General features: G+C 39.9%; 1 protein-coding gene and 1 long non-coding RNA gene across 4 annotated transcripts; one reads left to right on the top strand and one right to left on the bottom strand.

Annotated features, from left to right (window-relative positions):
- Window positions 1-2972: 2972 nt before the first annotated feature.
- Window positions 2973-11649, top strand: mrpl22 (mitochondrial ribosomal protein L22). Its single transcript, XM_035782191.2, has 7 exons — window positions 2973-3090; window positions 3195-3237; window positions 3448-3583; window positions 3714-3779; window positions 9095-9172; window positions 10423-10492; window positions 11374-11649. Exons 1-7 carry the CDS (start codon window positions 3063-3065, stop codon window positions 11580-11582), a joined length of 630 nt encoding a protein of 209 aa, XP_035638084.1. The 5' UTR covers window positions 2973-3062; the 3' UTR covers window positions 11583-11649.
- On the bottom strand, window positions 9183-10143 carry LOC127906299 (uncharacterized). Of its 3 annotated transcripts, none has more exons than XR_008060820.1 (3): window positions 9815-10143; window positions 9560-9715; window positions 9183-9455 (listed from the first exon to the last, which is right to left on the bottom strand). It is a non-coding gene; the product is annotated as an uncharacterized LOC127906299 (long non-coding RNA). The 3 variants fall into 3 exon arrangements; XR_008060821.1 differs by having other exon boundaries at window positions 9183-9533; window positions 9586-9715; XR_008060822.1 differs by having other exon boundaries at window positions 9586-9715.
- Window positions 11650-11863: the final 214 nt, after the last annotated feature.

Genomic DNA, 11863 nt, shown 5'->3' with positions numbered 1-11863 from the left:
TGAGGATCAGCGGGGTGGAGATGTTGTTACCTACCCTCACCACCTGGGGGCGGCCCGTTTATGAGGTCATTTGAACGTTCTTAGAACAATGTGTTTCTACCTTACCAAAATAGAACCATTTCCTAAAGCTTATCATTTGGTTCTTAGAGAAATCACTTTCCCACAACGTTCCGAGAACGTTCTGTGAAAGTAATTTCTCTAAGAACCAAAGGAGAACCTTTAGGGAACATTACAGGAACGTTCAGCGCTACCTGGGTCATACTTGTCAGTTCACTTTTATTGTATCTCACTAAAATACCCAATGAATGGTGGCCAATATTGAGAGATATCGTGAGGCTACCCTCACGTATCTGAAATTACATGATCAATTGATGTTTACTCATCATGGACAGCATGCAGTAACTTGCTGAATAACTCTGATGATAGAATTAAAGTGAGCAATTGTTTTGCATGGAATAATCTGAAATTTGTAGTTGTGACTATGCTCTTCAAGAGGTGATGGTATTACAACCAAATAGTTATTTAACAATCCCTTGAAAACAACACGCAGTTAGATGTCAATGGTTTTAGCAGAGCTGGGGGTCTCCATGCCCCCCAGCAGGCAAATTGAACGCTCTGCAACGTATTGTGACGTTTTATTGATAACGACCTACAGAAACTGAGTGCTGAATGATGACTGGAGTAATTTTCTTTCTAAGTGAGTAGATACAGTAAGATGTTATTGAACACTTCAAAATGAATCATGAAAATGCCATGATGAAGAAAAATAATGAATAATGATGAGTAAGAAAGTTAGAGGCTACAACAAAACATGCTAACCTCTCATCAATACTAATACCATGGGAGATTTGCATTTGTTGTGGGGGGTAGGATCTTAGTTCCTCTGTAACTTTCTCACATTTTATCATTCACAATTCATTCATGATTATCCATAATCATAGCATCCACATTAATGCAGACATGTTGAGAAACATCTTCTATTCTTACTTACTTCCTTTCGTAGGTCTCTTTCCTCCTTCCCTAGCTTCCTTCCCTATCTTCCTTTTTTAGCATTCTTTCCTTCTTTCCTTTCCTAGCTCCCATTCATTTTTCATTTGACACAGAGAATAGACATATTTTCCCTGTCTCTCCTTCTCCTGCGGGGCAGCAATACCTCACTTACTCATGCTTCAAAACCAGCTGGTGAAGGGAGAGATGTGGATGATGTGTTCATCTGATGCCAAGGATAGACACATCTTCCTTGTCTCTCCTTCCAAAAGTTTGGAAAATATACACTAACACTATCAACACCAGGTAGAATTCTCAGGTTTTGACCTCCTGTTGTTTAACTACAGTTTCCCCTTCTTACTTACAGTGGACTCACCAGAGGAGGTTGGTGGGAGGCGCTATAGGAGGATGGGCTCATTGTAATGGCTGGAATGGAATCAAATGTTCATGTTATCCAGCACGTTGGTGACTATAACTGTAATACTGGCAACAATTTCATTACACTGTTTTTGCCCAAAGTTTACTGGCACTGGTCATATTCAATGGGTGTTGAACGTTTGGAAATTCATTAGTTATTCTGCTCTCTGGCACACTCAGACGAGGGTACTCTAAAATCGGAATAGAGTGAATTTGCGAACACGCCCTAAGTCTTTCGTTCTAAATCTATGGACTCGATCCAGTCATTTGATCTAAATGTTCTGTTGCCATGTTGGCTGGCAACGTTCTTATCCCTTGCTTGCTAGTTAGCCAACTTTGGCTAACACTGTCACGCCGAACAGTGCAGCCAGAATAACACAAACGTAGCTGTTTTTGCATTTGTTTAAGCTGTTTTCTAGTGATTTTTGTGGGGTACATCCATTACAATGAGCAAATTATGTGAAATTTCGTCTGGCATAGAACATTTGCTCTCTCACCAGGCCACTGTTCAGAACAGATAGCAAACTACACAGCTAACACAATCACTTCAAACTGAAGCTGCATTTCGTGTTTTTCTATTGACATTTCTTTGTGTATATCCATAAAATTATCCTGAGTCATGATTTCGACTGGATGAGAAAAGCTGCCAGCTTGTCTGTCTCGTCCCGAACCCTGACACATTCATTACCACTGGAGATCGAATTTCAGTATTGAAACAATGTTGCAAATGTTGGAGAGATAGACAACAAGGTTATTACAAATCTTTGTTGTTGAAAGCCAAATGCTAGTCTAAAAGAAATGGAAGATAATGTCTAGACTATTTTTACAGTGTAGATCTAGTATATAAATAGCCTCATATACTGAGGAAGTGAAGAGAGAAGTAGAGGAAGATGGGTCCAGGGCGAGGGACCCTAAGAGGCTCCCTGTGAGTAAACCGGGCTAATAGAGTGATAGGAATAATGTGTGCCAGTGAGGTTGCTTTCTGAGCGTTCATAGCCATGGTTATCAACTGTACCGCAGAAATGGAACTGAAATAATAGAAAGTAGATGTTGTGGTGGGAGCTACAGAGAAATACTTGGGTGTATGAGATTTTACTGCAGAAGAGTTACAAGGTGTGTTAGTGGCAAGGTTTTAACGGGTGTTGGTAGGGCAATTTTGCTTCCTTTTCCAGTCCTTTGTCCTTTTCCAGTCCTTTGTCCCTTCCCTTTTTGTGTCATAAAGTGTAATGAATTCACACTCCAGAACAGTAGGCGGAAACATAGGGCTAAATAAGATACATATATTAATAGGGAGGCCGTTATCGGCCACGCACTCCAGTATAGTAGATGACGCTGTATGCACCTTTTAGTTGGTTGCGATCTGCCAATACAAATTTCAAGAAGGTAGGCGACGGAGCCCTGAGAAGGAGTACCAGCATCTTTGCATTTCCACTAGTTACTTTAGACCAAAAAATGATAAAAACAGAAAATTGCTTTTTAGTTGTAATTTAAAGTTATGGTTGGCAGGTGTGTTAAGGTTAGGTTTAAAATCAGATTTTAAGAAAATACATTTTAGAAATAGGCGGAGTTTATGAATGTGTGGTTGTGGTAAGTAGCGACGACAGTCTCGCGTGCACTTGCCGTAAAGCAGAACGTGTGGACGACGTCATACATTCAACATGGCGACCTCCGTAACGGTAGGCGGTGGTAAGTATAATAGTATTGTACTTGAAATGCCAGTGTCTATTTCATTCTCGACCTCTTCTAAAGTGTGGTTTAGAATTAACTAAACATAGGTTATGTTTTCATAGGGCTCACACTACTCAGGAGTGTTGCTGGGCAGATACGCTCAAGGTAAGGAGAACCAGCACACGAGTTAACAGCGCTGTAATTTCAGTGAAGGACAAATCAAGCAGTGAAGTTACATATGTGCTTACAACTTCATAATTATACCTATTACAAGTATTTGCCAGATTTTTTGTATTGCACCTATTTCTGTCTATAACTTATCAAACGTTAGCTAGCTAACGTTAGCTTCTTAGCGAAGTTCTCTTCTCTATCCAGGCTATTTGCCTTTGGTAAAACCCAGAAGCTCCCCTGCATCCACACCAGCGCCGCATTAGATGTCAACAAGAACTGGGACAGGAAGAACCTGCAAATGTTCCCACCACAGCAGCCTGATGAAGCACGAAGACCTGCAGTGAGTTCCAACAACCAAGTGATACATACAGTAGTTATGTATACAGATGGAAATCATTCCATATCTGACCATTTTATTGTTTTCAGTTGTTGCGATATACTAAATACAGACCAATATATTTATTTCACAGGAGGTGCACCACTGCAGGAGGCAAATCAAGTACAGCAAGGACAAGATGTGGTATCTAGCAAATATGGTGAGTGTAAAGGTTTGAATGTAAAAGCAACATGTTAAACACCTTCCAGATAGCTCTAGACATAACAGATTTTACTGCGTATTCTTACTCTTTAGATGCTATATTCAAAATCTCATAAATGTACTTTCTTTACTTAGTCTTCTTGTCCCTCTTGGAAACATAACGAGTTCACCATGGCTCTCCTCACTCTTTTCTGTGCAAGGGCTTTTATCTCTTGTAAAGAGATCCCTGGTTTACTAAGGTCTTGTAAAGGAGAGCATCGGCAGTTTTTTATTTTTTTGCCACGCATGCACCAATCAATTTAATTCAATATGCTTGCACACCTGCAGGACTTTTATTATGACATGAGGTGGAGCAGAGAGGATGTAATTTCAGGCATATGCAGCAGACCCACGTTTGAAAAGTCTGTTTAAAGCCCCAATGCAGCCAATTTCTCTATCAAATAATTTCTCTCATTTCAGTTGAGGACCTTACTGTAATAGTTTTCCATTAAAATAATCAGAAAGAAACAACATTTTTTTTGCAAAAAATAATTTCTCAAGCTATGACTGTCTGGGAGTGGTCTGACTGGGGAGGGATATGTAATCTGAAAACAAGCTGTTATTGGAAGAGGGGTTTGGAACTCTATTATTGGGCTATATTAACTTATACTGTCTAATGTCACCAGGCAAGCCAAACTCCACCCATCCAAAACATTTGATTTGAAGGTCCTGTTTAGGTTGTATATGCAATTCCTTTTAATTAAGCATCCAATAAAACATTTGCCAAAATTCAATTTGTGCAAAAAACACCTAAACGGCGTACCTGATGTGGTTCCATATGTAACAGAGATCAAAATCTCGACTAAGATCTTTGAAAGAGGGGGAATCTAAAGATGCAACAACTAGGATGTGTTTCTAATATGACTAGGATTGTGCCTTTGGCTTCTGCTCAATTAAAGTTGATTTGAAACAAAAAATCAAGTGATGGACAGCAATACAGATAATACAAAGAAATGGTGTGCAGGTGTGGTTGGAAGCCACAAAAACCAATACAATACATAATTACAAAAATAAAAAGGTTTTCAAACGGATATCCTCCTAATTATACATTTATACATGAATTGATCAGTAGTCATGAAACAGTCATTTATAAAAACCACTTGCATAAGTATTCAGACTAGAGGTCGACCGATTAATCTTAATGGCCGATTAATTAGGCCCGATTTCAAGTTTTCATAACAATCGGAAATCGGTACTTTTGGGTGCCGATTTCTGATTATAAAATTTAAAAAAATATTTACATTTTTTATACCTTTTATTTAACTAGGCAAGTCAGTTAAGAACACATTCTTATTTCCAATGACTGCCTAGGAACTGTGGGTTAACTGCCTTGTTCAGGGGCAGAACGACAGATTTTCACCTTGTCAGCTCAGGGGTTCCAATCTTGCAACCGCACAGTTAACTAGTCCAATACTCTAACCATTGCACTCCACGAGTAGCCTGCCAGTTACGCGAACGCAGTAGAAGCCAAGGTAAATTGCTAGCTAGCATTACACTTATCTTATAAAAAACAATCAATCATAATCACTAGTTATAACTACTAATCCAGTTTAGCAGGCAATATTAACCAGGTGAAATTGTCATTTCTCTTGCGTTCATTGCATGCAGAGTCAGGGTATATGCAACAGTTTGGGCTGCCTGGCTCATTGCGAACTAATTTGCCAGAATTGTACATAATTATGACATACATTGAAGGTTGCGCAATGTAACAAGAATATTTAGACTTGGGGATGCCACCTGTAAAATGTTTAAAAAAGAATACAGAACGGTTCTGTATTTCACTGAAATAATAAACGTTTTGTTTTCGATAGTTTCCGGATTCGATCATATTAATGACCAAAGGCTCGTATTTCTGTGTTATTAAGTTATAATTAAGTCTGATTTGATAGAGCAGTCTGACTGTCATTCATTCAAACAGCAGTGTGTTTTGCCATCAGGCACCTGTTTATGACTTCATTCATTCAAACAGCACTGTTTTCACTCACTTTTAGATTTGTGTTTTGCCATCAGCTCTTCGCAAGACACAAAGCGCTGTTTATGACTTACCCAAGCCTATCAGCCTGAATGGCTGAGTTTGTAACCAGTTTTGACTGGGCTGAAATGGCTACCTAGTCAGCTGGGTGTGCGCTAATACTGTTTCAAACGTCACTCACTTTTAGATTTGGACTAGTTATTCCCCTTGCGCTGCAAGGGCCAGGGTGTTGTGATCACGCATTTGTGGAGCGATGGATAACGATGCTGAGGTTCAGCTTGAGGTGTGGCTGTTGTCAGATATGTTCCTGGTTCGAGCCCAGGTATGGGGATGAGAGAGTGACTTGGGATGGAAGCTATAACTGTTACACTGGCAATACTATACTATAGTGCCTATAAGAGCATCCAATAGTCAAAGGTATATGAAATACAAATTGTATAGAGAGAAATAGTCCTATAAATACTACATTAACTAAAACCTCTTACCTTGGAATATTGAAGTCTCATGTTAAAAGGAACCACCAACTTTCATATGTTCTCATGTTCTGAGCAAGGAACTTAAACGTTAGCTTTTTTTACATGTCACACATTTTTACATGGCACATATTACTTCTCCAACACTTTGTTTTTGTATTATTTAAACCAAATTGAACATGTTTCATTATTTATTTGAGGCTAAATTGATTTTGATGTTTTATTTTAAGGTAAAATAAGTGTTAATTCAGTATTGTTGTAATTGTCATTATTACAAAAAAAAAATTTGTCCGATTAATCTATCGACCTTTTTGGTCCTCCAATAATCGGTATCGGCGTTGAGAAATCATAATCGGTCGACCTCTAATTCAGACCCTTTACTCAGCTACAAGGTTGGACACCTATATTTGAGGATTGTTTTTATTTTTTTTATCCCGTTCTTCTCTGCAGATCCTCAAGCTCTGTCAGTTTTTATGGGGAGCGTTGCTGCACAGCTATTTTCAGGTCTCCAGAGATGTTCGATCATGTTCATGTCCGGGTTCTGGCTGGGACACTCAAGAACATTCAGAGACTTGTCCCGATACCAATCCTGCGTTGTCTTGGCTATGTGCATAGGGTCGTTGTTCAGTCTGAGGTCCTGAGCAGGTTTTCATGAATCTCTGTACTTTGCTCCATTAATTTTCCCCTCAAACCTGACTAAAACGCACTGAAAAACATCCCCACAGCATGATGCTGCCACCACCATGCTTCACCGTAAGGATGGTGCCAGGTTTCTTCCAGATGTGATGCCTATTCAGGCTAAAGAGTTCAATCATGGTTTCATCAGACCAGAGAATGTTGTTTCTCATGGTCGGAGAGTCCTTTAGGTGCCTTTTGGCAAACTCCAAGCAGCTTGTCATGTTTATTTTTACTGAGTGACTTCCATCTATCCACTCTACCATAAAAGGTGTGATTGGTGGAGTGCTGCAGAGATGGTTGTCCTTCTGGAAGGTTCTCCCATCTCCACAGAGAAACTCTGGAGCTCTGTCAGTGGCCATCGGGTTCTTGGTCACCTTCCCGTCCAAGGCCCTTCTCCCCTGATTTCGCATTTTCACCCGGCGGCAAGCTCTAGAAAGAGTCTTGTTGGTTCCAAATTTATTTCATTTAAGAATGAGGGAGGCCACAATGTTCTTGGGGACCTTCAATGCTGCAATCAGGTTGTAGAAAGATGATCAATGGAAACGAGATGCACCTGAGCTCAATTTCAAATCTCATAGCAAAAAGTCTGAACACTTAAGTAAGGTATTTCTGAGCATCTCTTATAGCTTGTCTACTGTTCCCTATGCACTTGAATGTCTACTGGGAGTGGCACTTAAATTTTAATTTAAAAAAAAAGGTAACTCTTTTTAATTGTGGCCATCCAAGTTTAACACACAATTGCATTTTTAGAAATATTGTGCAGTGATTGGTCTTATAAAAAGCACGTGTTGCACTCCAGCAGCAATGAGCTGAAGCGCTGCAGCAGCTCTAGTGTTGTCTGAGGTGATATTCTGCTCAAAATAGGCTCTGTATGTCTTTGTTGTGCATGTGATAAATAAGACGTGCCTAACGTAAATACACGTGGCAATTTAATTCCACAATTATGCTAATTAAGCTATAGACCAATAAGCATTATGGCCATATGTATTTCCGTGGACTGGTCTTTCCATCAATGAATAAAAATGTTAATTTGCAAATGGAATTATTTTAATGGGGGGGGTAAAAGCCTTGAATAATGCTTTCCTGTGGATATTTTGACTGAAATTCCCAATGGTAGGCTCTCAGGTCCAATGCCCTGCAAAAATGTCAAGTAATTTCAAATAGAATCTTATTCAAGATTCGTGATACACATGTGTGGGTTTTTACGCTACGATGTTGTCCAAGAGGGATAGCATCATCGTATACACAGCTATGGCCTTCCCTGCTTTCACTTTCCTAGTGGGTTGTTGTCCAGTGCCTTCCTTGTGCCTGTCCCATAGATTGGTAAAAAAAAACATAAAACAATATAATGTAAGGCTGACCTTCTCTGACAGCCTTACTTGTAAGGTTGTCCTCTTAAGTATGCTATTTTGTTAAATCCAGTCAAACATTATTTACCTGTGCTTTTATATACATTTCCACACTGAGGTTGGTGTAATACTGTGAAAGTGAATGCGCTTTTTGAAAAGACTGCCTGAAATTTCAGCCTGTTTTGATGGGATGGAGTTTTGGCCTGCCTGGTGATCTCACGGTAAGTTAGTAAATAGACCCATAAGAAAGAGTTTCAAACCTCTGCCAATAACGGCTAGTTTTCCGTTTCCCCTCCCAACTCAGACCACTCCGACAGTCCTACCAAAATTGTTGCTTGAGAAATTGCTCTTTGCTAAGAACAATTTATTTTAGTACCATTTTAATTTAAAACGATTACGGTAAGTTACTTAATTGTTAGTCAGATGATTTGGTATTGAGATAAAAACAGGTGCATTGAACAGTTTTTAAAATGATAAAGTATTATGCCAAAGGTACATAAAGATGTCAATTTAGATATGACATTGTTTTAGCACTATCAGAGTTTTTAAACTATAGCGTGCTACATGGTTCAATGCACCAGTAAATCAGCACAATCTACTCTTTCGTTTTTCAAATCGGCAGTGTCTTGGAGGTAAATTTGGGATCATGTATACTGTGCTGACGATAATATGAAAAGAGTAATGGAGAGCAATGTACAATAAGGCGAACTTGGCCAACAAGGCATTTGTGTTAAGTGCATGGGGCCTGCCATTTCTATGCGTCCGCTATTGGTTGACTTCCTCTTCTGTATTCTTCCAACAGATCAGAGGAATGACTATTGACGAGGCCATTGCACAGCTTGAGTTCAATGACAAAAAGGGGGCAAAGATCATGAAAGAGGTATGTTTTAATCCATGTGACTTTCTACAGCATGCTTTAGCTAGTTTTGGAAAACAATGTAACATTTAGGCTTGTGATGCAACAAGATTTCAGACTCAGAATTAGACATCCATTCATGTTTCTCAAACGTCAAATTCCGAAGTGTTGAAGGTTAAGTTTAGGCATTTGATGCCTAGTCTTAAAACAAGAATATCAAAACCAACTTTTTATCACTGGATTTGAACATGCAACCTTTTGAACCAGGGGCAGATGCTTACCTTTTGAACCAGGGGCAGATGCTTACCTTTTAAACCAGGGGCAGATGCTTACCTTTTGAACCAGGGGCAGATGCTTACCTTTTGAACCAGGGGCAGATGCTTACCTTTTGAACCAGCGGCATATGCTTACCTTTTGAACCAGGGGCAGATGCTTACCTTTTGAACCAGGGGCAGATGCTTACCTTTTGAACCAGGGGCAGATGCTTACCTTTTGAACCAGGGGCAGATGCTTACCTTTTGAACCAGGGGCAGATGCTTACCTTTTGAACCAGGGGCAGATGCTTACCTTTGAACCAGGGGCAGATGCTTTTTGAACCAGGGGCAGATGCTTACCTTTTGAACCAGGGGCAGATGCTTACCTTTTGAACCAGCGGCAGATGCTTACCTTTTGAACCAGGGGCAGATGCTTACCTTTTGAACCAGGGGCAGATGCTTACCTTTTGAACCAGGGGCAGATGCTTACCTTTTGAACCAGGGGCAGATGCTTACCTTTTGAACCAGGGGCAGATGCTTACCTTTTGAACCAGGGGCAGATGCTTACCTTTTGAACCAGGGGCAGATGCTTACCTTTTGAACCAGGGGCAGATGCTTACCTTTTGAACCAGGGGCAGATGCTTACCTTTTGAACCAGGGGCAGATGCTTACCTTTTGAACCAGGGGCAGATGCTTACCTTTTGAACCAGGGGCAGATGCTTACCTTTTGAACCAGGGGCAGATGCTTGCGCCCATCTGCCATCCCCGTCAACAACGCCCTAGTAAAACCGAAACCTACTTGAAGGTAACAGCGCTCACTGTTGCCCCTAGTGGCCTTGTTTCCACATCATCTCCCGTTGTCCTCGGACATGGATGGACGTCAAATACTGATTTATGACCTGTCTGTGTGATGTGCTCATGTCCAGTAGTTCTATAGTTATACTGACAAAATATACTCGTATGACTTGTCAGTGTTTGGCCCGTCTTCCTTTCATGATGTGATACGTTGTTGTATTTAAGGTTCTCTTGGAAGCCCAGGAGATGGCAGTCAGGAATCACAATGTGGAATACAAGTCCAATTTATATGTTGGTAAGTGTCAACTGTCGTACATCTTCTTGAAATCTTACACATCAAATTGTATTCGTCTCACACACAGTTCACAGCAAGTATAAAAGGCGCAGCAAAATGCTTGTGTGCTAGCTCCCTTAATGCAGTATGTTAATCAATATTAATAATAATGAAGAGTCGGGTACAAAATAAGTAATAGAGGTAGTATGCATAGTAATAATACTGTTTTAAAAATATGTGGGCAGTGTCTCGGTCACATAGTAGAATAAATGGTATATAATAGAACAGTATCATAGAACAGCAGTGTTGACTGAGTGTTTGTGTTTGGGATGTGTTTGTGTTTGGGATGTGTGGATACTAGTCAGTGCAGATAGTCTCTGATACCTAACTTCATGTGTATGTGTATTGAGATATTGTGTACACATATCTCAATGAGATACCCAACTTCAACATCTTGAGAGGATTCTCATAATAAAATGTATGGCAGAAATTGCCCATGCGTGCCCTAAATAGCATGATTGAATTCCTGAATGTAAATTGTTAACAAGGTTAGAAAAAAGTGATGGTGATCATAAAAGGGTGTATGCTGCATTCTAATCACATCCTGACTGTTTTCAAATGGAAAAAGCAATGGAAATGTATTGAAAAATCACAATAGGGATGTAATTTTAGATGCCTGAAAATACATACTTTTCTTCACTTCAGAGAGGCTGGGTATGATTTATGCAAATGTAATTCAGAGGTTATTATAGATAAACAAATGGAAACAGAAATATCTTTATTCTGATGTGTTTGACATTCAAATGCAATTCCAGAATGAGAAATGTGTCATTGTGTTCTATATGTCTGTCACACACACACACTCTTTCACGCACTCTTTATCCCCTTCTCCCTCACTTCAGCGGAATCATTCTCCAACAAGGGGAAGTACCTGAAACGTATCCGTTACCATGGCAGAGGAATGTTTGGGATCATGGATAAAGTGCACTGCCACTACTTTGTCAAGCTGGTGGAGGGGCTTCCACCGAAGGCAGAACAGAAGACTGGCTTCGACCAGGCCAAGAATTACGTTGAACAGCTCAAGAGTCGCACCATTATCCACGCACTCTAGGGAAACTATTACCGTTTGTGATTTGATATGTTGTAAATAAATAATGTATCATATTTGAGGGATTGTTTTTACGATTCTGGCTTTTCTCATTTCGGATTTATAAGTAGTATGTTTTTGTTGTGAGATTGTCTGCTTTTGATCGCACCCAGCAGTTAATTGTTTACATTAACATTTTAGTCAAAGCATAAGCTCTTAGAGGCTGTATGTAGCCTAGTGGTTAGAGCGTTGGGCCAGTAGCCTAAAAGATGTTAGTTTCAAACCCCGAGCCGACAAGATGAAAA

Source organism: Oncorhynchus keta, chromosome 12 (genome assembly GCF_023373465.1).
Source record: "Oncorhynchus keta strain PuntledgeMale-10-30-2019 chromosome 12, Oket_V2, whole genome shotgun sequence".
NCBI lineage: Eukaryota > Metazoa > Chordata > Actinopteri > Salmoniformes > Salmonidae > Oncorhynchus > Oncorhynchus keta.
The sequence above is the reverse complement of the archived record's forward strand: the minus strand, read 5'-3'. Positions and strand labels throughout refer to the sequence as shown.

What these genes read in the sequence shown, in the direction of transcription:
- mrpl22 (XM_035782191.2), top strand. Translation starts at nt 3,063, where the DNA reads ATGGCGACCTCCGTAACGGTAGGCGGTG. An exon ending in ATGAAGCACGAAGACCTGCA is followed by an intron (nt 3,584 to 3,713) that starts GTGAGTTCCAAC and finishes TTTATTTCACAG; the next exon opens with GAGGTGCACCACTGCAGGAG. An exon ending in GGGCAAAGATCATGAAAGAG is followed by an intron (nt 9,173 to 10,422) that starts GTATGTTTTAAT and finishes GTTGTATTTAAG; the next exon opens with GTTCTCTTGGAAGCCCAGGA.